A 25,572-nucleotide genomic window follows, 5' to 3' on the forward strand; every position below is an offset into this window, starting at 1 on the left:
CACTGTTTGTTTACTTTTGGAGTTCCCTGGTGGTTTACATCCATCCAAAATACCTTAGGAAACCAGCCCTGTGATCCAATTCTGAAAGATCTCAGGCACTGAACATTCTGTGGTGCCCAGTTCGATTATGAAACACATACAATGGGCTCCTTGAGTTGAAACGGACTCAATGGCAACTGGTGTGTGTGTGTGTGTGTGTGTGTGTGTGTGTGTGAGCCCTAGTGGTCAACTGGTTAAACACGATTCTGCTAACTGAAAGTCAGTGGTTTGAACCTACCCCTGCTCCATGAAGGAAAGGTGTAGCTGTCTTCTCTCATGAACACAGCAGCCTTAGAAAGTCTATGGAGTGATTCTACTCTGACTTCCAGGCTCTCTATGATTCCCAATCGGTTTCATGGCAGCTGCTTTGGTGTTCGGTTTGGAGGTTCAGTAATGGAAGGCTGGGCCCTTGGTGTTTCTTTTTCTTTTTGAAGGATGATTATAGAGTGATTGGTCTGAGAGGGGACACTGTTTTACCTCAGCCCTTGTTCCAAACTATGTCTTTGACACATCAACCATTTTTTTTACCTCCACCAGGGCACATGAATGCGTGTTTATTTTCTGATTTCAACAGAGTTCAGAGTATCTTAAAAACTGGTGTTCTAGAACTCTATTTACAGACTATCATACATACTTGACAATTTCTACAGTGGACATGAATCTGGATTTTTGAAAGATAGTGTTGATTTTGAAAAATAATGCCAGTAAAGGGAAAGTGTAAGGAATTAAACTGATTTTTTATGTGAAAGAATCCAACTGCTCCTACTGTTACTATCTTGATCTAAGTGGGCCTTTCTCTTCCCAGGCAAGAAGTCTGTTTTAAGGGACTATCTCTAGGGGAAGACTCTCTCAGTCAGTTCTGGTGGAAATGCCTTACATCTTCAAGCTTCTGTCACTCTGTGCAGCTTGGCTCCTTGGCCATCTCCCCCCTTCACATCTCTGCCCTGCTCATTTCTACTTGCTCTCTGTGTGCCCAACCCACAGTCACTGCCAGCGAGTGAGTGGCTTCTAACTCATGGTGAGTTAGGCTCACTTCAGACTATGTGCCTGAGCTGCTGTTGATATCACTGAGACGTGGTCAAGTTTAGGACATGGTGTACGCTAAGCTGTTTTCATTATTATGACAAAGCCAACACTATTTCCAAATAGAAATATCTCCTCGGGTACAGGAGTCATTACACCAACCCGTCTTTTTGGGAGGGAGGAGTGCATAATTCAATCAAAATGGTATGAGTGATATTAGTGTTAGTGAAATAATATATAACACCGATCAACACACATTTTGGTGCCCCAAATATTGGACTTGTTCCTGGGTGTATTTGACCTGCTGATTCCAAAAATGGCACTAGTTTCCCCCTCGCAGCTCTAGTTTTTGAGATACAAAACATAAACTTATGCCAATCTTCACTCTGCTTGCCCGTCAAAAATAAGGATATTTTAATGTAGCTAGTCTGAGATAGAGGAAGTACATGCTGGTTTTACTTAAAGTGGTGTGTATTGCACTAGATATTTAGGTCAAGTTATATTTCATGTGGTGTCCTTTGACCCAGGGTATCTTTGAACAGTGCAAATTACATGAACTTAGACTTGTTCCCATGTATCACTTCACCTTATTAGGAACTGAATAGCAGGCAATTCCTATGTGTTACCTTAAAAAGGGCCAGAAATAAGAGTTACTGTATGATATGTAAGGAGTCCTGATGACAGAGCGAGTTATATATTTGACTGCTAACCACAAGGTCAGCTATTCAAGTCTACCAGCTGCTCCACAAGAGAGAGGTGAGACTCTATTCCCATCGAGACATAGAGCCTCAGAACACTCTGTCCTGTAGTAGCCATGGATCATAGTAGACCTACCGAGAGTATGTTTGGTACAATATGTTGAGATTCAAATGTTCTGAAACTTAAAATGGTTCTGTTGGAATTCTAATGCCTGTGTTAAGATGAAAATATTCCAGTCTTGTTCCAAGATGTTACAATGACTCCACCTGTGCACAGAAACTCTTAAAGAAGAGTTAGAAATGTTCTTATAAGAACCCTTGGAGTCATTTAGCATGAACTATCCATTGACTTCTATATATTAAAAGGTGTTCTGCAACATTGACTGCATAATTTTAAAAAGGAAAATTCGGATCTTCAAAATATGTATGAACGTTGCTATGATGTCTTACGTCTCAACACTCTAAATTGCCCTCTCACCTTCCATATGTCTGCTGTTTCAGTTGTCTTTTTCCACTCTCCTCAACTGTGTTCTGGCTTTGCAGTATCCCCCGGTAGTCTGTATAGATTGTACAGTCTCCCATACCCAGAAAAAAAAACCCACTGCCATCCAATTGATCATAACTCCTAGAACAGAGAAGAACTGCTCCTTTGGTTTTCCAAACCTTTAAATCTTTAAAAGGCTGCAGAGTGACTGGTGGGTTCAAACCACTGACCTGATGATTGACATCTCAACATGTAAATAACTAGCCACCATGGGTCCCTAGACAGCTTCCTTTGGAAGTCCCTTAATATTTACTTATTTTTCAAATAGTTCTTACCATTTTGTCTTATCCTATAATTTAAGGGTCTAAATAAGTCTCATATTTAAACTAGGATGATATGTTAATTAATTAGTTATAACTTAATAGCTGAAAACATAGTGGAACAGCATATCTAAGAAACTGGAACTGGTGTGATCTACCCAATGCAATTTTCTGAATCAGCACCCCAAATGATCCCAGGATCAGGCCAGAAAACCAAGACACCAAGAAAAAAGTTTTGGTTGGGCTGTGTAATGCCAGTGAGCTAATCGGGATACAATTTTGAGAATGTGATCAAGAAAGCAAAGTAATTATAATAGGGAATGAAGTATCTTGGAATCCTAATTGAAATGGATAAACTATACAGGTATCAATGATTCTAATCTATATTCCAACTTTGACAAAGTTGGGTATTTATTCTACTAAAATCTTTAATAAAGAGTCAAAGTTTTCGGCTGCGCTTGATCTTTTGTTCACATGCCTGCAGGCGTAATCTCTGCCTCATCACCCAGCTCCCTTGGCTGTTTCTCAGACACGCTGCATTCACTCTCTCCTAAGGTCTTTGTAACCTGGGTGCTACCCATTGCTCTATTCCAACTCCTCAGAGAGCTTCTTTCCTTAATTTCTTTAGGTCTTTCTCAGAGATGTCACTTTGTACAGAGAGGCCTTCTCCGGTGTTCTAGCTGACAGATCAGGGTCCCATTTTGCATGACAGCCTCTCCTTCAACTGTATTGTATTTTTGCCTTAATACTTGGCTCCATCACTTGCTATACTTTAACTCCGGGTCTCTCTTTATCTTATTTGTGGTCTTACTTCCACTTCTTTAGAGAAAGTCCTAAAACAGTTAGTATGCTAACCTCAAGGCCAGCAGTTCAAAACCACTCATTGATCTAAGGGAGAAAGATGAGGCTTTCTATTCCTGTAAAGAGTTACAGTCGTGATACCCAAAGGGTCATAGAGTGGCTATGGGTCGAAAAGTGACTCTATAGCAGTGTTTGGTTTGGGGGTGTGTAGTGAGGACCCCTAGTGGTGCAGTGGTTAAGCACACTAACTCAACGTTTGGTGGTTGGAACCCACAGCCTTGGAAACCCTAGGGCACTCTGCAGATAAAGTGCTTATGAGGAGGAACCAACTCGACAGCACTAGGCTTGGTTTGGGTGCAGAGTGAGTACTCAGTCAGGATTCCAAAATGAGTTTAAGAGAAATTTCCAAATAAGAGTTAAGTACAAGGAACATTGCTGAAATAAGGATTCAACTCTGGGCAGTTGTCCTTTTGAAAAAAAAAATCACTCATTTATTGTGATTTGGAGATACTAGAATGTTTATTCCAAAAATATCTAAATTTATGTAAAAGATGGTGTATATTCCGTACCCACTTTCTATTCAGAGCTAATTCTGGCTACCTGAATAGTCATCACATGTTGTGGATAGACTTATACTTCTCCACGCAAAAATGTGTGTTGTAAATCTTAATCTCATTTGTTATTATCATGATGAAGGACTAGTAGAGGGTTTATTTTGAGTCTGTCTCTTTTGAGATATGAAAGATATGTAGCAAGTGAAGAGAGGACAGTTGGAGTAACATAGATGCCAAGACACATGTGAATCTTTAAGGAACCAGGAGGTAGAAACAAAAGTGGCAAGGACCTCCCCTTCCTCTAGAACTGACAGAAAGAGAAGCCTTTCCATCAAGCCAGTGCCCTGAATTCAGACGCCTAGTCTCCTAAACTGAGAAAATAAATTTCATTTCTTAAAGCTACCCATTTGGCTATTCTTATTATAGCCACACTAGACTATAACTAAGACATCAGGTATGTAAAAATAAGCAAATAAATAAATTATATAATAGATTAATAAGGTTCATATTCTTAGGTAACTCATAAACTCTATATGTTTGTAGAAACACCACACGTATTATTTTATAGTCACACCCCTAAATTAAAGTGCTCGGTTGAGCAGGGGCTTAAATTACAGGACAAACCATATGTGTTGTTGGTAGCCAGGAAGCAGGAAAAAGAGTGTTGGAAGCAAGTTACCCAAGTGTATATATGTTCATATCAAGTCTCTGTGGCATTTGAAGGGGAGATTAAATAAGACAATTGGAAGATGTGACCCTGAAGAATTCACATGGTGGTGGAGGACGCTTGTTCTCCCTGAAGCATTTGACAAGTAGTTCATTACAAAAGTCATAGTTCCAGACTCTGCCATTCACACTGAAAGCCTAGAAGCATTCAACCAAGAAAAGGACATTATATTTCCTTCAGAGCCTATCATTGGATGCAAGACTACCTATCTCTGTTTCCTTGTCGGCTCTGAAGTGACTTTATACCACTTGATTCCCCACCCCCTGCTGCGTAATTTCTGTGTGATGGTCTATAAATGCTATTGGGTTGCTTCATCTAAGAGACTTTCACACAAAGGATTCCTTCATCCCTTAGACCTGTAAAATGCATGTACTTGTTTATGCACATCTGCAGTCAGCACAAAGGACCATCTGTAGAAAATGAAAAAAATAAAGGAAACAATGGAGAATTATAAGGTGTTTGTATGGGGAGGAGTGACTTTCCTCTGTGTGTGTGTGTATGTGTGTATGTGTGTGTATAGCTTGAAGGCATATCTGGTGACATTTCCATCTAGGTCATTAAAGGTCATTTGTACTATACTTTTATCATAATTGCATGTGAATGTGTAGCAATTTAGGCGTATATCTAAACATGTGATACTAAAGAGAAACTGTTTGATTTAGTGACCTGATAATCTAGACATCTGTGCTCCAAAGGGACTGTGCTTCTTTCTCCTCAAGTTGATGTGGGCTTCGGGGGAGCAGCCAGGGAGGCTCTGGTGGCGTTCTCAGGAGGTACGCATTACTGCCTGCCTCTTAGAGAGATGCAATTACAAAGGAGCCATGGCAATTACAGGGCATAACAATCGGAGATGCAAGATAAGTGCTGGGTCTGTTGAGGCACTTCTGCAGAATAAACATCCCATGTGTCCGTCTGTTAGGTACCCGCACAGTGACCCTGTCTTCATGAACCAAGCGGAAGGTGACAGGAGAGCTGCACGTGTGCCTCAATAGAATAAAAGCCATCTTATCCAGTTCTGGCTCCAATTTCTATGATTTGAAAAATCCTTTTTGTCTTTTCTCATTTTTAGCTCTATAAATCTTCTTTCTAATTAAGTAACTACAGTGGGTGGGACAGAGGTCTCACTTTGCATCAGAAGAGCCAGGTTTGATTCCTGGCTGAAGTATTTCATGTACAGCCACCACTTCTCCATCAGTGGAGACACGTGTTGCTATAGTGCTACACAGGTTTCAGCAATGCTTCCAGACTAAGACAGACTAGGAAGACAGGCTTGGCAACCTGCTTCTGAAGTCCTCAGGACCATATGATCAAACCACAAAGGCTCATGGGAAGGCACAGCATGGGGCTTCTGTTTAGGTGGCCGTGCCTCAAGGACTGACTCCAAGGCTGCAAACAAACAGTATAACCCCAACCAAACTTACTGTCATCAAATGAACTCTCACTTACAATGACCCAAATAGGATTTCAAGGCTGCACAGCTTTACAGGAGCCTCATCTTTCTCTCAAGGACCAGCTGGTGGGTTTGAACCACCAACCTTGTGGTTAGTAGCCAAATGCTTAACGCATAGCACCATCAGGACTCCAGTGCTTATACATGTATATTGAACTATACTGGAGGAGTCGAGCATGACTAAATGAAGGCTCAGTGTGGTGCATTCAAGACAATCATCAAATAGCTGCTCCAAAAAGGAATGACTCATTGACACCATAAGTTAATCACATTGCATCCTTCACTCTGCCTAGTTTGTTGTTGTTCTTAAGAAGGAGGAAAAGACTCCTCCATTTTAAGGAAAGCTTTCCAGGGTATGGATGTGTTGGACAGTCAGGAGTTGGAGAGTCAGCAATTCCTCTGTAGATAAGCCAAAACACATCCTCACCAGTGTCTTCTGTAGGTTTTTCTCCATGAGTGAGAGAATGAATATAGTTGAAGGAGTACAACCCAGAGAGTCAGATGCTCCAGACTTGAATCCATGGCCATGTGTTTCTAAACTGCTATGGTCATCAACTATTGTAATTCTATTGTTTGTATTATATACATTATACTACAGGTTACTATATTCTTTGATTAAAGAATGATAACCAATACCGAAGAAAGCAACTCAGGATCCAGCAACAGGCTCTGGTTTGATCCTGGTGGTGTTTAGCACTGTTACCACCAACTTGGGCTGGTAACAACTGGATGGCCAGTTGTTGATACTGTATGGCTAGGAAGGACTGATATATGCTGAAGAGGAGAATGAAGATGCACTGATATTTCCAGAGGTTCAAAATACAGACCAAACAAAACATTCAAAATCAATAAACAATATTCGATGATGTGTACTGAGGCTCATGAAATGAATTACACAGCACAGACGAGAACAGCAATTCTCAGAGTCCTCTCTAGACTCACAGCTCTGCTTCCCCTGGGAAGATGGTGGAAAAGCAGGCTTCTGAGTTCCGGCCTCACCCCACAGGACCAGAGCGTCTGAGGTAGAGCCCCGCGCACTATCTTTTAACCAGCCCTCCAAGAGTTTCTGACGCTTACGGAAGTTGATACATGAGGCTAAGGAACCCAATCTTCTCTCCTTCCGTGTATTTATTTTGCTTTTTTGTCTTTATTCCATCTCATTCCAGAAAGGATTTGGGTTGGAAAATTTGACTTAACAGCACTTTGTGTGTAAGAGCAAAGCTCTGTTTTATAAAACGCTTAATATGGCTCAATGGTCTGATGCAGCTAGTGCCAAAATAATTTTCACTAAGTCTCATGATCAGAACAAGAGAAGCAGAATCCACTCTCCTCTCCAGGAGCGTATCTTCTGCTTACGCTGGTAGACCATATCTGGACTTCGTCGAGAAATCCGTTTTAAGAGGGACACTGAAAAGGGACTTGACAGGAATGGCGAAGCTTGCCTTATAGGAAACAATTGAGTGAAGTGACCTTCTGTTGTTGGAAGCCTGACATGGTAAAAACAGAGGATCATTTTTCACCTTGCTCCAGAGAGCAACGTATATATTGGAAAGCCTTCTCCCCTGATCTTGAAAGGAAAGCACTGGTCCATCGTCTTCCAACAGGGCTTTGGTAATTTACCTGAGTACTGCAGATGTCTTTCCCTTCATCCACAGTGTGGATGTAGGCCCAGGAGACCCAGGCCACGTGAAGACTAAAACACGTGCAAACAATTAAGTCTTCAAAAAACCATAATGGATTGTAAAACTATGTAAAATAGACTATGACTAATGAAGACTAATCCACTGCCATCAAGTCAATTCCAACTGCTGATTGCCAATGTAGGTCAAGTTAAACAGTGTTCCAAAGGGGTTCTTATGACTATGATCTTTCAGAAGCAGGCCTTTTCTTCTGAGGCACGTCTGGGTGGGTTTGAACTGCCAACCTTGCCATTAGTAGTGGAATACTTAGCTGATTGTGTCACTCAGGGTTTAACTAAGGTTTTTGATGCAAGATTTTAAGTTCAATAGAAAGAATAATTCCAACTACATGACCATGAGGTGACCTTCCTCTCTATTACGAGAAGTCTTCAGACAAAGGTACAGATGTTTGAGAATGAATTATGCTAGACCAGAGTAGATGGCCTATAAATGCCTTTCCCCATTATAGGCATAATTGGCAAGCAACATGAACACAACCTCCTTCTATATTTTTATCATATTATCATTTTATGGCCGTCTTTCCTCAAGGGAATGTGTATGATGGGGCAGACCTGCTCCACGAGGGGGAGGGGGGAGGTCTTGGGCTGTGTGAATCTTTTTTTTCAATTAGATATCTTTTTTTTTTACATTTTATTAGAGGCTCATACAACTCTTATCACAATCCATACATATACATACATCAATTGTATAAAGCACATCCGTACATTCTTTGCCCTAATCATTCTCAAAGCATTTGCTCTCCACTTAAGGCCTTTGCATCAGGTCCTCTATTTTCCCCCTCCCTCCTCGCTTCCCCCCTCCCTCAAGGCTGTGTGAATCTTTACAGAAGTAACTGTCACATCGTTTAGCCTCAGCACAGCTGTGGGATTTGAACCAACACCTTTCTGGTCATAACAGCAGACCACTTAACCACTGCACTACCAGGACTCCTTGGTGTATGCTAAAGAGGAACTTTCCAGCAAGGAGCTAGGCCAAGCAGATGCTAAAACAGGATGGGAAGTTGATGGATCAAGTCACTTTAGGTATAAGCTTTGCAGTTTAAGGAAGTCCCTTGAGATAATAGCAGCAGGTTGATTTTCCCACGCCTTCAGGTTTAATTTGATGTGGGAGATAAATGGAAGATAAACGCCAAGTGAGAAGTTTGTGCCTATTCTTAGGAAGAACATAGCCTTCAAGTTAAGATTCGAGACTTTAAGATGTGATTAGGAGGCTCTCTAGCCAGTTAGGAAACAACATCGTGAAGCTGCGGGCGGAGTACTTTGGTTTTAGCATCATTCATTCTGGTCAGCAACCCAAATGATGACAGGTTTGGGAAAGTGCCTCTCTAAATAAGGGCTAAAGGAATTGGGTTTATTTAGCTTAGAGATGGAAAGAGCCTGAGAGGGGGGTCTTAACAGTAGTCTCCAGGAATATGAGGGATATTCCACTAGTGATAAAAGACAGCTGTTTCCTGTTTCCAGTAAGGACTGGGTAAGGAAGAGTGGTGCTAAATCCCAGCAAGTGGGTTAAAGAATTCATTGGCCGTAAAGTTCAAGACAACAAATCCACAGGACAAATGTTGTTTCTCTCTTTCAGAATTGTATAACTAGCCAGTGTGTTCTTGGAGGAGCAGTAGTCTGTCCTTGGCCTCGGGGCACGTTCACCCATGTGGTAGTGTGGAGTTATCCATTGTGGGAGCCCTCCAGTGCCTTGCAGTCAAAGGCCGGCTTCAGTCATTTTCTAATGTGATTTTAAAGACAAGCAGCTTCAGAGTCTCTTTGGCTCTCTGTTCTGTTGTTCAAGTGAAATCATTTCAATTTATACCTTCACTATGAAGAAAGGAATTTCCAAAGATTTTCCTGTTTATTTTTATCAGCCCACTTGGCCCATGGAGTCATACTTCCTAAAAATTCTCATATATATATATATATATATATATATATATATATATATATATATATATATAAAATTCTGTGGAAGATGTATATCTTTGTCACTTTTTTTTCAACTTTCACAGAATATCTTCCAATCACCAGCTACTGAGCAAACTGGGACTGGAATGGGTCTCTGACAGGCTTGTTTTCCCTCCCGTCGCTGAAGCTGGCAGAATACTAGCTAGTCTCCAGTGCGATCCTGGGAGGTCTCTTTGTCACTTTTATTGCATGCTTTTTGTCATCTGGAGTTTGGCACCTGTTGCTATCCAGTTTATCTCAACTCATATCTGCCTTAGAGAATTTCTCCAGAGGATTCTGAAAGCTGCCAATTTTTACAGAAGCAGCCAAATACATCTTTCTCCCACAGAGAAGCTGGTGGGTTTGAACCACTGACATTTCAGTTAGCACTTGAGCACTTTAAATACTGCACCATCAGAGCTGTTTGTAGAAAGGGATAGAGGCAAATGATAATCCAGCTCTGATTCCTCCCATGCTCTTGGCTTTCAAAAGCCCTGCCAGTGGGATCAGGAGGTGTCAACAGAATGGGTAACAGACATCAGAAGACCAAAACAAACAAACAAGAAAAAACAAACCATATTGTTGGGAACAGGGTGGTCAGAGCAGAGACCCCAAACCCATCTGTGGACAATGGGACACCCCCTTGCAGAAGAGTTACAAGGAGGGGCTGAGTCAACCAGGGTGCAATAGAGCACAGATGAAACACAATATTCCTCTAGTTCCTTGAGGCTTCTTCATCCCCCACTATCATGACCCCAGTCCTGCCTTTCACTTCAGGCTAGACCGGAGCATGTACACAGGTACAGATAAGAGATAAGCGCTTACAACACACTGAATCCAGGAACAAGAATGGGAGTAGCGATACCAGGAGTGTAGGGGGGAGGTGGGGAGAGGAGGGGAAGAAGGGGAACTGATCCCTATGATCGACACATAACTTCACCTCCCCCTGCACCAACCCAGGGAAACAAACAACAGAAACCTTGGGGAAATGGAGACAGAGGTCAATGTAAGATCTAAAAATAATAATAAATTATAATTTTTTCATGTATCATTTATTGGGGGCTCATACAACAATCCATACATCAGTTGTATCAAGCATATTTGCACATAAGTTGCCACCATCATTAAAAAACAATTTTTAATTAAATAGTTTCATTGGGGGCTCTTACATCCCTTATCACAATCCATATATTCATCCATTGTATCAAGCGTCTGGGGTCTTAAAGACAAACCGAGTAGCCATCTACCTGAGAGGCAAAAAAGCCCACATGGAAGAAGCACAGCAGCCTGTGTGATCTTGAGGTATTGATGGGGTCAGATATTAGTCGTGTAAGACCCAGAACAAAATCATACCCCATGTGGATGAGGCATTTGTGGAGTGGAGACTCAAAACCCATCTGTAGACAATTGGACATTCCCTTACAGAAGGGTCACAAGGAAGAGATGAGCCAGTCAGGGTGCAGTATAGCACAGATGAAACACACAACTTTCCTCTAGTTCTTTAATGCTTCCTTCCCCCCGCTATTATGACTTTAATGCTACTTTACAAATCGGATTAGACCAGAGCATGCACACTGCTACAGATAAGAGCCCACAATGCAGGGAATCCAGGATAGATTCTTCTCAGGGCCAACAATGGCAATAGAGATGCCAGGAGGATTAGGGGAGGATGGGGGTATAAAGAGAGAATCAATCACAAAGATCAATATCTAACCACCTCCCAGGGGGACTAACAATGGAAAAGTGGGTGAAGGGTGACAGAGGTGTAAGATATGAGAATAATAATCTATAACTTATCAAGGTTTCATGAGGGAAGGTGGGTGGGGGAGGGAGGGGAAAAATGAGGAGCTGATATCAGGGGCTCAAGTAGAAAGGAAATGCTTTGAAAATGATGCGTGCAAATGTGCTTGACACCATGAATGAATGTGTGGATTGTAATTATTTATAATTTATGAAGGGGTCACGAGGGTGGTGGGGAGGGAGGGAGGAAAGACGCTGATCGTAAGGGCTTGATAGAAAGGAAACGTTTAGAAAATGATGATGGCAACATCGGTACAAATACACTTGATACAATTGATGTGCGGATTGTTAGAAGAGCTGTCACGATCCCCGATAAAATGATCTTAAAAACAAAACCAAACCCACAGCAACCCTGATGTTGGCATTAGGACATGATTTGGGATTGCTTGGATCGTCTCTCCACACTGGTTACTGGGAAGCGATGGAGAAAGCTCAGTTTTCGTTTCCTTGATCTAAACTACGGGGGTGTGGGGGTGGTGGTGGACAATAGCACATATCCAGTTCAATATGCCTAACTCTCAAGTCATGCTAATTTACTCCTTTAATTCACAAAGATCATCTTTCGTCCATGGTACACTCACAGTTACTTATAGATCCTCTTCATCTGGGGGTTATTTGAACATTAGGAATAGGGATATAGCATTTGTCTAAAATTTATGAGGGTACCCACAGAGCCCAGTAGTAGGAAATGTCCTTCCTTTTCTACATTTACTTAATCCAGAAAATGTCTGCGCTGGTGCCAAGTGTTCCAGGAAGCATTGGTTGCCAAATTACCTGCAACAAATCACAAAAGGAAAGTGCTTTTTAGAATCAATGGAAAGATATAGATTTTTGTCTTATGAGGCCTAGAGGAGAATTAATAAATCTTCTAAATGTTCATTTAATAAGTATTGATTGAGTAGAGTGCTGTCCTTTGAAATGATATCAGATTGAAGGCAAATCCTTCCCCTGGGGAAGTTAATGAACGTGTTGGAGAGACCAAACTTATAGGCATGAAACACCCACAGACTAGTTAGATGGATAACAGGAAGGGCAGTGTAAAACAGCAGGGTGTAAGCCCCTGAGTACTGAGGAAAGACAGGCTACACGGTTTGAGTAAGGATTGAATGCTGCTGCAGCAGACTTAGTGTTGTGGTTTGACTGATTCATGAAGCCCTATCATTTAAAGACAGAATCAAAACAAAACAAATGAGCATGTTTCTCCTCCGGTCGGAAGTCTGAGAGCATGCTGCAGTTGCTTTTTACTTACTTGCAATGAAAGCAGCCTTCAGAGGTCTTCAGCCTTCAGGCTACTTCGCTTTCAGATTCTCCTCAGCACTTGATGCCAGGCTGCCCCCGCCCAAATGTATTCTTTGTCTGTGGGATACGGAATACCTTTATAAATCGTAACAAGTCACACTGGGAGCACAAGTCACAGCTAGAGGTTTACCTCCAAAGTATTTGAATGTCATCGAAATTAGCACTGAGGTTATAGGTCCTTTCTCTCTTTCTTAGAAGGAGATTTATAAGTCATGGCTGTCATTGGGTAAACATGGGCTCTCTGAACTGGGCTTCTCTCCTTGAGCCTCCCCACGCCCTAGCTCCTCAAATTGCATACACAGGAAAGCAGAGTAACACAACCATTAACTTAATAGCTTAGAATTGATGGTTGAAATCGTGCACAGCTTATGTGAGCAAAGTAAAATAATTACTGTTGCTTTCCTTTTGACACTTGGCTCTATGGCTCCTGTCACCCTTATCCTAACATGCTGCTGATTTAGTAGACGTGTTTTCATGGCAAATGGCCTGGCGGTGTGTTGTGTATGCATGTGGCCCTGCTGTGAAGATGACAGTGCATAGACTACTAGAGTGAAGCTACATCAGGACAGTGGATCGGGACACATTTCCTGGCTTTGGTTTAGTCATGCCGTCATTATGCCAACTGAGCATTTCCCATTTCTCTTTCCCCTCCTAGATTTTGAAATCCAAAGATCTAACATCCCCAACCCAGCGCTACATCGACAGCAAAGTGGTGAAAACCAGAGCGGAAGGCGAATGGCTCTCCTTTGATGTCACCGATGCTGTGCATGAATGGCTTCACCATAAAGGTTACCTTCCACACTTGTGTTTTCCATCCTGGATATCCCGTGATCCTAAGTTATTGCATGTTGATTGTATAGACACGCACCCACACAACAATGACCTCCTTGACTTCCTATTTTCCAGACAGGAACTTGGGATTTAAAATAAGTTTGCACTGTCCATGCTGTACCTTTGTACCATCCAACAATTACATCATCCCAAATAAAAGTGAAGAACTGGAAGCAAGATTTGCAGGTAATTAAACTTGATCCTAAAAGGTGTTGAAGAAAAGAGCACATCTTGAGTTGATCATTTCAGAGGAGAGGAAGCCAATTTGCATGTGGAAGTGGGATTGTTTTGGGAGGCTTGGAAGATTTCTTTTGTTTGGGTAAAAATATGGTGGGGGAAGGAAATACGAGGGTGGGAAGGGCTGGAAAAAAGGGATTGAGTCCAAGTTTATAATGATCAATGTCCATGGTAGACTTGGTCAATATTAACTTACTGACTTATTAACCCTCCATTAAAGTATTAAATAGAGAAATCTTTTTCTCTTCATATAAGCAATTCAAATGTACAATTCTGCAGGCAAGGTAATCCATTGGTAATCTCACAAACTCAGTGTCAGGGATACTAGACTGCATCTCACAAAAGAGGAAGCCCCTTTTTCACCTCAGCCTCCATCGTTACACTGACATGTACGGAAACAGTCCACCGTTTCTAGCTCGTGCTCAATATTTGAAGGAGCTTCCTCACCAACCTTTGATCATACACACAGCAAGATTTGATTTCCCTCTCCCCTTACTCCCACTTATTGAATTACCCAAAGATCTGGAAGATGCCGACCCACAGGATGCAAGTCACTTCTCATATTAGTTAATTGGTCTGTGGCGTGTAGAAGGGCAGAAGGAGTGTGGGCCATGTGGCCAGTGTAGTATCAGCTCTGCACTGCCAAGTCGGGGAGTGGGTTCCCTCCCCCTTAACTCACACCACCAGTGACCTCCATCCACTTTCAAAGGACCACAGTGGCTCTCGCACATGGAAAAACATTCCCAGAGGGCTAGAGATTTATTTCAGTCTCTAACCTAGTCATGATTCTCATATGTGTGGAGATTAAATGCTGAAACCGGCAGTCTCTTGAGCATGCTCTGGAGAGCTTGAGTTTCTAAATCTTAGATGGAATCAGGAAAGTGTTGAGGACACCAAAAAATAAATGAAAACACCTTTTCTTCACGGCTTCCCCAAATAGCAGTCGGCGAGGGTGGCTGCTTTTGCAATTGAACCCAATGCGCTGCCATTTAGGGGATGTCTCGGTGTACGTTCACTAGGGAATGCTTTGACTTGCGCCATCTCAGGAAGCGTGTGAGCCAGCGGGGTGACGAGGCATGTTCTATTGGCACGCCTTCACTGGTGCAGGGGAAAACCTAGCCCAAACTGGAGATTCCCAAACTGATTTGACCTACCAATCCCCTTTTCAGAAAAAAATTACTCAGTGCCCCACGCTGGCAATTACAATGTTTTGTACTGCTGCCCACCATCCAGGATAAAGTGTAGGTATCTGTTTCGACAGCGCCCCCTGGATCGTTCTGGGATCCCCAGGTGGCAGTGTTGACTACTTCGGAAAACACTGACCAAATATTGGCTAAAGTATTGTCCAAATATTGGCTAAAATAAACTGCCTAGATTACCTTTCACTGGCAGTTAGAATCCATGGGAGGGCAACTGGTAGCAACAATAAGGTTGCCCTCAGACTCCAGGCCAAAGACTTCCCCTGCGGTGATTTGGAGACCCAGCCATTGACACGGACTGTCTTTCTGACCATTGAGAGGTTTCATTTGTCTCTGTGGTACTCCTCTATTTTCATGGGGACAGTGGGAGCGGGGGGCGCGACAATAAGCAGCTGATGGTGCTCGGGTGGTCATCACTGTTATTTGTGACAAAATGCAAAAGAAAAATATATATGTAACAGATGGTTTTTGATGAAGATAAAGCTAAATGTTTATTACCCAAATGCATTTTTTCAAGGTATTGATGGCACCTCCACATTTACCAGTGGTGATCAGAAAACTATAAAGTCCACTAGGAAAAAAAACAGTGGGAAGACCCCCCATCTCCTGCTAATGTTGTTACCCTCCTACAGACTTGAGTCTCAACAGTCCAACCGGCGGAAGAAGCGTGCCCTGGACGCTGCCTACTGCTTTAGGTAAAGGAAATCAGAATAAAGGCATTGTGTCTGTTAGCTGCCTGTGCCCTCTCTTTTGATACATATTGTCTAGGATTGGAACATGCGTGTTCCCATTCCAGCCAGGTTTGGGAGTGTTTAGCTATCATGATCTCATAACATCTTCTCTTCCAGAGGCTTAAAACAATTACTTCTGTGTTGCATTCACCAGCTCTTTATGGTCTCTGTGGCCGACTACTAATTGGAAGGTTAGCAGTTCAAACCTACCCAGTGATGCCAGAGAAACAAAAGCCCAGGGAGCTGCTTCCATGAAGATTGTGGCCTTGAGAACTCTGTGGGACAGTTCTGCTCTAGCATGAGTCAGCGTCCCCGCAGTGACAACTGACCACAGAAACTCCTCTGCTCCTCAGTAATGACTCAGCTAAGAAGAGGGGTAGGGGGTGGACACGAGCTCCTTGCATCCCTTGAATTTCTCTCTTAAATCTTTTGGCTGAAGAAGGGAGAGCTGTTTGCGGCCCCCGAGCAATGGAGAGTTTCTGTGACGTGCTGGCTTGCAGCTCCTTAGTTCAGGGAGATTGCACTGCCTGCATGAAGCATTTCCCCCATCGGACCCTCTCATAGAGCCAGAGCCAAATAGGAGAGGAGTGGGTGCCGAACAAGGAGAATCTTGCCCATTCCAGTGCGAATTTGTGGTGGGAGAGTGCGACTGGTTCCCATGGATTCATGGGGATTGAATCCCTTTCCATGGATTCAAGTTTGGTAGCAAGAGGATCCCTTTTTTTTTGAGACTTATGGGGGTGGTGCACATGGTTATAGAACCAAAGGTTATAGGTTCTAGTCTACTCACATAAAGCCCAGAGGAAAAGCCCGGGATCTACTTGGGGAAAGCAGCCGTTGGAAATGCTGTGGAGAACAGCGCTGTTGTGGAACACATGCAGTGGTCATGAGTCAGAACTTATTCACTGGCAACTGGTATGGGTCATCGCTAAAACAACACCTAAGATGTCAGAGTTGAGGAATGCAATGGCCGATCTTGGCTGTCACTGGCCTACTTAAGACGTTTCTACAGCTCCAGCTCATTCCCAGATCAAGGCACCTGGGGTGAAAGAATAAGATTTAGTCTCAAAGAAAAAGGCCTAAGCTAGTTCTTCAAGTACAGTTACTATACTTTATTCTATTTGAAAAAACGTATTGGTAATAATTTTCTATTTGTTAATAAGGTTTGATGGCAAGACTTCTCAGTGCTTAACAAAAAGACTTGCTCTCTTGCAGCCACCTCTCTGCTTAAATGTGTTTCTTTGAGAGTAAAAGTTTGACTCTCCAGGTCTCAGGCAAATATACTGAGACACACAGCTCAAGAGGGAAGCCTCGCTGATGAATTACCATGGTTTCTTATCATGAAAGTCACTAAAGCCCATTAAAGCTTGACCTAAAAACTTACTTATGAGATGTTGGTTGAAAGACTGAATGAATGATTTTTCCAGATTGAGGTGAACGGGAAAACTAGGTTTAAAGCCTTCGATGTTCTTTCTTCTAACAGTAACGTACAGGATAATTGCTGCCTACGTCCCCTTTACATTGATTTCAAGAGGGATCTTGGGTGGAAATGGATCCACGAGCCTAAAGGGTACAATGCTAACTTCTGTGCTGGCGCATGCCCCTATTTGTGGAGTTCAGACACTCAGCACAGTAGGGTAAGTATTTCTCATACTTGCCCTTCCGATTCTCAGGTCCTGTTGCTGCTGTTTCCAAGGGAATTCTAATGAGGATGGTCCCCTTTCATGACGATATGTGACTAGATGGTAGAGAAATTATTTCGGATGATGAAGAAGGCTTTAAGCTGAAGATAGGTTTAGAAAGTAACACCAATCAATTTGAAACACTAGGTCTTGCTTTCCCAATTAGATTCTTAGCACCTTGACTTCTTTTCCCTCCTTGCGTTACATTTTTAACACCTATAAGCAGAAATAGGTAGCCAGAAAATCAGTAATAACAACAACCGTGGAACGAATCAGACAAGTCAGATGTGAAGGATGTGGGTTTACATGGTTAAAAAAAATACCCAAAACATTTATTGCTACATAAGGAACTATCTTATTAAGAAGAACACAAGGAACTTAAATTGATGTTTTATTTTGAGATTTACTGCTGTGTAACTGTAAAAGGCCAGTTGACATCTCTGAACCTGAATTTCTTATCAGGAGAAAGGAATGTATATATCAAAAATGATCTTTAAAATAACAGCCTGAAATAAAAAATAAAATAACGGCCTGAGAGTTGATATGAAGGATGAAATACGATAGGCATGCAACAGTCTTCAGTAATTTGAAGATTAATATAAAAATATTTTAGCATACCCCAAAGCCAATGAGAATCTGAATAGTTTACCAAGTGGCTCAAATCAGAATAAGGGCAGATTCTGAAGGCAGGTTCTTCATGATATGTTACAAGTTCCCAGCTTAGATCCACCAACACTCACCCAACATAATAATGGTGGAATCCACAGGTGTTGCAAATGATTAATGTGCTTGGCTGCTAACTGGAAATTTGTCAGTTCTTGTTCCCTCAGAGGACCCTCAGAAGAAAACCTGGTTACCTACTTTAGAAAAATTAGCCATTGGAAACTCTGTGGACCACAGTTGTCCTCTGACACATATGGTATCACCATGAATTAAAATCAATTCAACAATTAAAAAAATTTTTTAACTATAATAGAAAAGTCCTGGGGTGCAGTGCCTTTGAAACAAGTATCTGTTTACGGAAACATGGCAACCTGCTAATCAAGATTACAGCCTAGAAAACCTTATGGGACAATATAGGGTCACAGTGAAGTGGAATCTACTCAACAACATACAGTAACAACAGCAGCATTTGACCATATGCTAATTGTGTTGTGTATATTCATGTGGAACTTAGGGATGTTTTCATGTTTTCAAAGACATTGGGGTCTGGAGAATATAGATCACTTGTCTGAGATCAATCAGAAAATTGTTGACAAAAAAAAAAAGACCCTGTTACCAAAATAGGTTATTCTTTGGGTGATGAACCACAGGTCAGCAGTTTTAACCCAGCAGGAGCACCACAGGAGAAAGTCGAGGCTATCTTGCCCATAAAGACTTCCAGTCTCAGAAATTCTTTACGGGTTATGGCACGTCAGAAGTGACTTGAAGGCAGTGGGTTTGAGTCGGCTGCATTGTAACCAGGACTCTGTTCTCTGCGACTCACTGACGTTTATCCTGAATTGTGGCCCTACACGGGGGATTCTTTTCTGCTCTTTATTAGGCTGTTGTAAATCTCCCTATTAGAGCAGCATTAGAAATGCCGCCTTCACTGCAGGGTAGGAACATGAATCTGCCGCCAGAAAGCTCACATAATGCACTCAGCCAAATTCAGGAGTTTGGGGGGTTATCCTTTATTTTAGACAATCTGTATTCTAGAATTCCTGTTTTATTCACATGAGGAATCATGTGCTAGTGAAATATGAAGTGTATTTATTTATAAGTGCCTACATATGCTGGACTTTAAATGGACAACTATGGCTCCCCTTCTTTCATCTGTTTTCCCAACTCCCCTGTAGACTTGGCACTGTGGGGTGACCACGTGCTTGGACATGTGAGAGGTGCTTGCTCATGCCTATCCCTTTGTCTGAGCTCTCTGGCTCGGCTGTCTCTTCTGGGCAGTGTCAGCAGTAGCTGTAATGCGGGCAAGGCCCACTTGCCAAGTAGAAACATAATTCTCTTCCCTGATACACAGAGGGAGCGTGTGAAGCCTGAGACCATGCTTGTTTTTCAAGGAGAGAGGAAGAATAACTGTCATGGTCACAAATATGTGGTTTGGACAGTTCCCCAAGAAGCCAGAGGTAGCTTAATAAAGTAGTCAGTGTTGCTACGCTGAACAGATCTTCTGTCTTATGTTTTTTGAAAAATTGCTATGAATTTCGAGGAAAAGAGCACTTTGCTGTTGGACTAACGCATGAATGGCATCCTTGGAAATGCCTCTGTGTCATCAGTGGTAGCCTACATACTTCCACTGGCAAAAGTCACATGCCCGCTGATAAAGCCTGGGGTCAGAGGTACAAGACTGAACCTTTTTTTCCCTACGTTTTGGCCATCCACTCCTCTAACTCAGCCATGGCCAGGTACCATTGAGAAAGCTTAAGGGAGGATTTATTAGTATTGTTGCTGTTCCTTTATGCAATGTGTAGGGACTGATTAATGATATAGATTGCTTTTTAAATGTCTAGTAGTTTTATTGACATATAATTCACACACCGTGTAATTCAGTGGTTTCGTTAAACATGTTAAAAAGAGTCAGCACTGCAATCAGTTTGAGAACATTTTCTTCTTTCTTGTATTCATTATTAGCTCTCCTGCCCTGCCAACCTCCCCTGCCATCACCCTGAGAAACCAATAATCCAGTTACCATCTCTCTAGATTTTCCCATCTTAGATTTCATCTAAAGGAAAAAATACAACTCTGCTCAACAACAATAACAAAATAAAACAAACACCTGAATCTCAAAGAGAGCAGGAAGTAATAAAAAGAGGAACAAATTTAAATTGAGTCCAAAGGGAGAGCAAATGATAAGAGGTTGCATGTGACCCTAACTGTAGCAGCAGGTGTCCACTTTCCTACATGCTCCGTGTGATAGCACGATGAGTCCCTCCCCCCTACCCCCCCCACGAGCATAGACCGCCTTGGTGCCCACCATTATCTGCATGGCGTTAAAGAGAAGACTTTGATCAGGAACATTCAAACTTTTCTGATGAAAATTCAGGTGGCATTAATTGGCCTGAAACGATACTTAGAATAGACAGATTCTTCATGGAAGAAAAGTGTCTTTTGAAACACATGCTGTTGTCATTCTGTGCATTGGAGTAGTTCCAACCCATAGCAGCCCTGTGTGCAAAAACAGGGACGGAAACACCACCTGGTTCTGCACCATCTGCATAACTGTTCCTCTGACGGCGCTCATGGTCACAGCCACTGGGCGAATCCGTCTCCTTCAGGGCCTTCCTCGTTTCCACAAAGTAAACTAAAGCCCTGATGAGTCAAAATTTGGATTCATCTGCTACCCATATACTCATTACTTCACCTAGCACCAAAAAAATGTCCAGAGAGATTTATTAGGGCTCTGAGGGAAGATCAAGGCTATTGAGTCCCTGACCTCACGAGAACTCTTACTGAAAATAGGATATAAAAATGTACAGCCACTCTCCCCTTATCAGCATGGTTTGGTTCCAAAGATCAGATCATTATGTGAAAATTGGCCTGATGCAAAATTGGAAGAGAGCATCAGGTTAGGAAATGGAGGATGACTACATCACGACATAACAGCCAAGTGGCATCCTTACATGACTGCCAGCTCATTGAGAATCATGGCCCACAGACAAGTTGACACATAACCTTCATCATACAGCCAGTATTACGCTTGCCCAGCATGTCAGCATTCATTCCTACCAAGTGTATCTCTTTGATGAACAAAATAGCCATGGTCTTTTATTATTACCATAAATTAAAAACGTCAGATAATGAGAGAGTTGATCGGTGAGGATGAGATGTTTAATTGTGAACTAATCTAAGTTACAAAGCAGGGTAGAGAGAAGAGGATCACATTGGGTAGGCTCACGCTCGGTTATTGAAGGTCACATTCTGAGGAACCAAGGGAGGGAGTATATGCAGCACATCAGCGAGCATGGTCAAGGGACTCCGAAAACTTTGGGAACTCTGTTGAATGAGCCATTTTTGCCCACCTGTACTTTTGCAGGATCAATTTATTTTAAGATGTACAAGAAAAGAATTCAGTGGGAAAGTGCTCAGTTCACCGACTGCTAGGCACAACTGTGCATTTACCTTGGTGTGGCAATCAGGAAAGCAAGATTCAAACCCCCAAATAGTTCAGATGGCCTATTCTGTGCTAGGAGGCTCCCAGGTGGTATGTGACTGACTTCTAACCTACCATCACAGAAGAGGGATCTGCAACCTACTGTGGAAAGGTTACAACCAAGGAAACCCTGGGACATCTTCCCTGTGTAATACTTGGGGGTCACCAGGAGTCAGCATTGACAAGTCAGACTGTGTGGCTCAGACAGCAACATGCTTAATTTGGGTTTAGCACTCGGTGCTGTGATGATAAGACATTACTAAGGAATCAATTTTTTAAATAATTGCTTTGGTTTCTTTGTCTTAGCCTTTCTCTAAATTCCCTCTCCTCTGTGTGCTTTTCCAGGTTCTTGGTTTATATAACAGCATCAATCCAGAAGCATCTGCTTCTCCTTGCTGTGTGTCCCAGGATTTAGAACCACTCACAATTCTCTACTATGTTGGCAAAACCCCCAAGATTGAGCAGCTCTCCAACATGGTCGTGAAGTCGTGCAAATGCAGCTAAGATTCTTGGAAGAGTGTCCAGATGAGAATCACATTTGATGATGATGATGACGACGATGAGGATGACGATGAAAATGACGACAATGTTGGTGTTGTATCAAGGAAACATAAGAGAGCCTCGATTCATCAGTGTTAAAAAATTTTTTTAATAGAAAAAGCGGTACTAGTTTAAACATGTTGGAAGTTTGTGTTCAGTTTGTTACAACTGGCATCTGAAACAACCACAATGAAGTTGAAGGCCTTATTCTACACTTCACCTACTCTGTAAGCGAGAGAGACAAGAAGCAAAATAGTTTGCTTTTTTGTTTTTTAAGAAAAAATAAAAACACTGGAAGAATTTGTTAGTGTTAATTATGTGAAAGAAAACAAACAAACAAACAAAAACCACAGGAAAATCCCATTAAGTGGAGTTGCTGTACGCACCGATCCTTTCCCACGCCTCACTTGACTGTTCTGTATTGCTGTGTCATAGGCACCCTTCCTATTCTTACTCCTAGAGTTCACAGTGAGTTATTTATTGTGTGTCACTATATATAATGAACATTTCATTACCCTCGGAAAACCAAACAGGTGTACAAAATGGAGACCAAATACTTTGCCCAAACTCATGAATGGCTTAAGGCATTTGAACTCGAACACACCAGAAAATAAGCAGAGGTCACGTTAATGGAATGAAAACCAAGTGAGTTATTTTATGACCAAGCAAGTCTTCATAATGAGAAAGACCCTGAAAATACACATTATGTACCATCTGCCTAAGGGGACGTCTTGTAAGTTTCAAAAACGGAAAAACCTGTTAATAAAGGAAACTTTCAATGAGAATACGTCTAAGATGTTTTTTCCTTTTTAATTGTAAATGGTTCTTTTTGTCAGCTTAGTAAAAACCAGTGAGATTTTGAATTGTTTTAACATGTACTTGTCCATTTTAGACCCAAGGGTATTGCTACAGAGCTATGCTATAGGTCCCCACCGCCCCTTCATTTTTGTATATGTAACTATGTCGATATTATTACAGTAGATGGGTGTAGTGTCAGCATAATTGGAAATACATCTGCAGGTCTCTTTTACATATTATTAAATCAAAACATTAACTACTTTATGTATAATGAATAAATTTTCACCATATTTTTTACATTCTGTAAAAATGTCAACTCTGATTAGATTCGACTTCCATTTGTAGATCGGACTTCAACATGGACTCTTTAGTGATCGCTCAGAATCCTGGGTCTCAAAGCAGGACCTTTGAGTAAAGCCTCTATAATGAGTTGCACTACAAATACATGTTATAGTACTTGCTTGACTTGTGTTTTATGTATGGTCCATTTTTATGACATAAGCTACCTGAATCCACCTGTTCTTTTATTTTTTATTTCGTTCTCAACAAAATGATAGACGCCATTCAGTGGTCTTCCTATGTCTTTTAAGCATCATCACTAAGCGATTCCAACTTGAAACGTATTTTTTTTGTTTTAGGAGAATGAGAATGTTATAGATACATAGAAGATTGATGTGAAAGGTTTAGTTTTAGCAAAAACCAGGATCTGTCTGAAACTAAGAATATTGAAGAAAAAGATTTCTCTAATTAGGATTAATTAGTCTTTTCATCACAGAATTCTGTGCATATGAAAAAGAAGACAGTTCATAGCAACAAAGATCTTTTGCTTTAATTTCAGTGTTTAGTGCCCAGGAATTGGCGAATAATTGTGATCTACATTTCAGTTGACTTTTTTTAAGGGAATAAAAAGTCAGGCCCATGAATCATTCAGTTTACTTTGCAGAAGTCTAAAGGTTTTTCTAGATGTACTTTGAAGGATGAAAAGGCTTAAGCCATGTTCTCCCATTGTCAATTATTTTCTCTCCAAAGACTATTATCCACATCTGAGGTTCAAATTTATCTTCCTAGTAAATCCTTTGCCACATCAGGGTAGAGATGGTGTCTGTAGAATGGGCTTCGTAGGATATGTCAGTTTTTTTCAAGTAACTCACTTATGTATTTTGCTTTCAGAGAAAACCAAATAGGTAAAAAATAAAAGGTTGCAATATCTTCAGTTTCACTTAAAGAGCAACATAGTGAGATGCTGAGGGGGTGTCTCAGAGTAAAGTTGTTGGACTTTCTTTTGAAATTCCTCCATCATTCAGTGAAGTGGAGCATTGGATTTACAAATTTGAAAACTGGAAAGTGTGAGAGATGGACTACCAGCATATAAACAATCCCTGTGTTGGATGTAACCCAACCCCAGATTTGAGTGTGTGTCTTCCTTCTTCCTCTTCTCCCTCTTCCCCGTTGATTCCGTGTCAATCACTTTGTATCTGCAGGTATTTTCCTCTCAGATCAGACAAGATTCTGTTTTGTATTATTTTATCTTTCTTTATGAATGCACTGATAATATTTTGAATGCTCTATTTTAAGATCTCTGGAATATTTTTTTTAAATTTCAGGGTTCTATAATGTCTTTATTTCCCTAAGTAAATATTACCATGGGTAGGAAGGGTGGTGGGGGGGAGTGGGGAGATCTCAGTATGTGGTGGGGCAGGGCGGCAGTTTGTATGTGTTAAGCCGCAGTACAATTTTATGGTTAGCATGTTTAAAAAAATAGAGTATAAGAATTCTTATAAGAATATAAGAATAGTTGTTTTGTATTTCGATGATGGATTACGCTGTATTTTAACACCATGTATGTTTGTTTTTGTGGTGCTCTAGTGGTAAATAAATTATTTCAATGATCTATTGATGTGTTTTTTTCCTCTCGCAGTGCCATCACTGAGGTGGGAAACCACCCCTCACGCAGTGGCATTGATCTCAAATGGGGGAGTCAGTCCATCTTTCTAATTGCCTTTTGTGCTTGTGTTTTTCCTCCAGGATAGTCACTTCATAAATGTCATGTTTTTTAGCTCAAAAGCCAGGATGTATTCATCAAGGACTGTAGAAAGTCCTATGCAGTCTTTTCACTCTCTTGTTTATTGCTATTTGGTAATTGTTTGAGATTCAGTTTCCATCCAGCTTGACTGTCTACCAGAAAAAATGCAGAGATGTTTGGACCATGCTTTGGCTTTCTGGTTCTATGTACTGCCAACCCCAGAGCCAGAAGAATTGGTCTAGACAGTATCCCCTGTAGCCCCATAACTTGAATACTTACTCAGCTTGCCAGATATAACAAGAGTCACGTGCTCCTTGGAGGCTGGCAGTTTGGGAGCAACTTACTCTGAGTTTCACTCAGGCTCCTGCACCCAAACAACCCCCTTTCCCCGCAATTTTCCTTGGCTATTAGCTATAAGACCAGACTTTCCAAAGGAATCGGGTTTCTTAATAAATAAAACTAATTTTGAGAAGTTGCTGAGGTTCAATTTGGCTGTCTTGCTTCATCTAATGAAAGAACATAGTTTGTACCCATGTTGCTATCTAACCATTTCCCAGACAC

General features: G+C 41.5%; 1 protein-coding gene and 1 non-coding gene across 4 annotated transcripts in view; one reads left to right on the forward strand and one right to left on the reverse strand.

Annotated features, from left to right (window-relative positions):
• The window catches only part of TGFB2 (transforming growth factor beta 2), a 106,217-nt gene extending 81,353 nt beyond the window's left edge, over nucleotides 1-24,864 (forward strand). Inside the window, exons 4-8 of one of the 3 annotated variants that reach the window (XM_075530437.1) lie at nucleotides 13,482-13,614; nucleotides 13,733-13,843; nucleotides 15,726-15,788; nucleotides 17,308-17,461; nucleotides 21,996-24,864. In XM_075530437.1, coding sequence (XP_075386552.1) covers nucleotides 13,482-13,614; nucleotides 13,733-13,843; nucleotides 15,726-15,788; nucleotides 17,308-17,461; nucleotides 21,996-22,065 — 531 coding nt within the window. In that variant the 3' untranslated portion in view covers nucleotides 22,066-24,864. Of the gene's footprint in view, nucleotides 1-13,481; nucleotides 13,615-13,732; nucleotides 13,844-15,610; nucleotides 15,789-17,307; nucleotides 17,462-21,995 lie in introns of all 3 variants that reach the window. The other 2 variants (XM_075530420.1, XM_075530428.1) reach the window with 2 other exon arrangements.
• Nucleotides 9,782-9,918, reverse strand: LOC142437762 (small nucleolar RNA SNORA7). The gene has a single exon (XR_012782283.1). It is a non-coding gene; the product is annotated as a small nucleolar RNA SNORA7 (small nucleolar RNA).
• Nucleotides 24,865-25,572: the final 708 nt, after the last annotated feature.

The sequence above is a fragment of the Tenrec ecaudatus genome, chromosome 1 (genome assembly GCF_050624435.1).
Source record: "Tenrec ecaudatus isolate mTenEca1 chromosome 1, mTenEca1.hap1, whole genome shotgun sequence".
Taxonomy (NCBI): domain Eukaryota; kingdom Metazoa; phylum Chordata; class Mammalia; order Afrosoricida; family Tenrecidae; genus Tenrec; species Tenrec ecaudatus.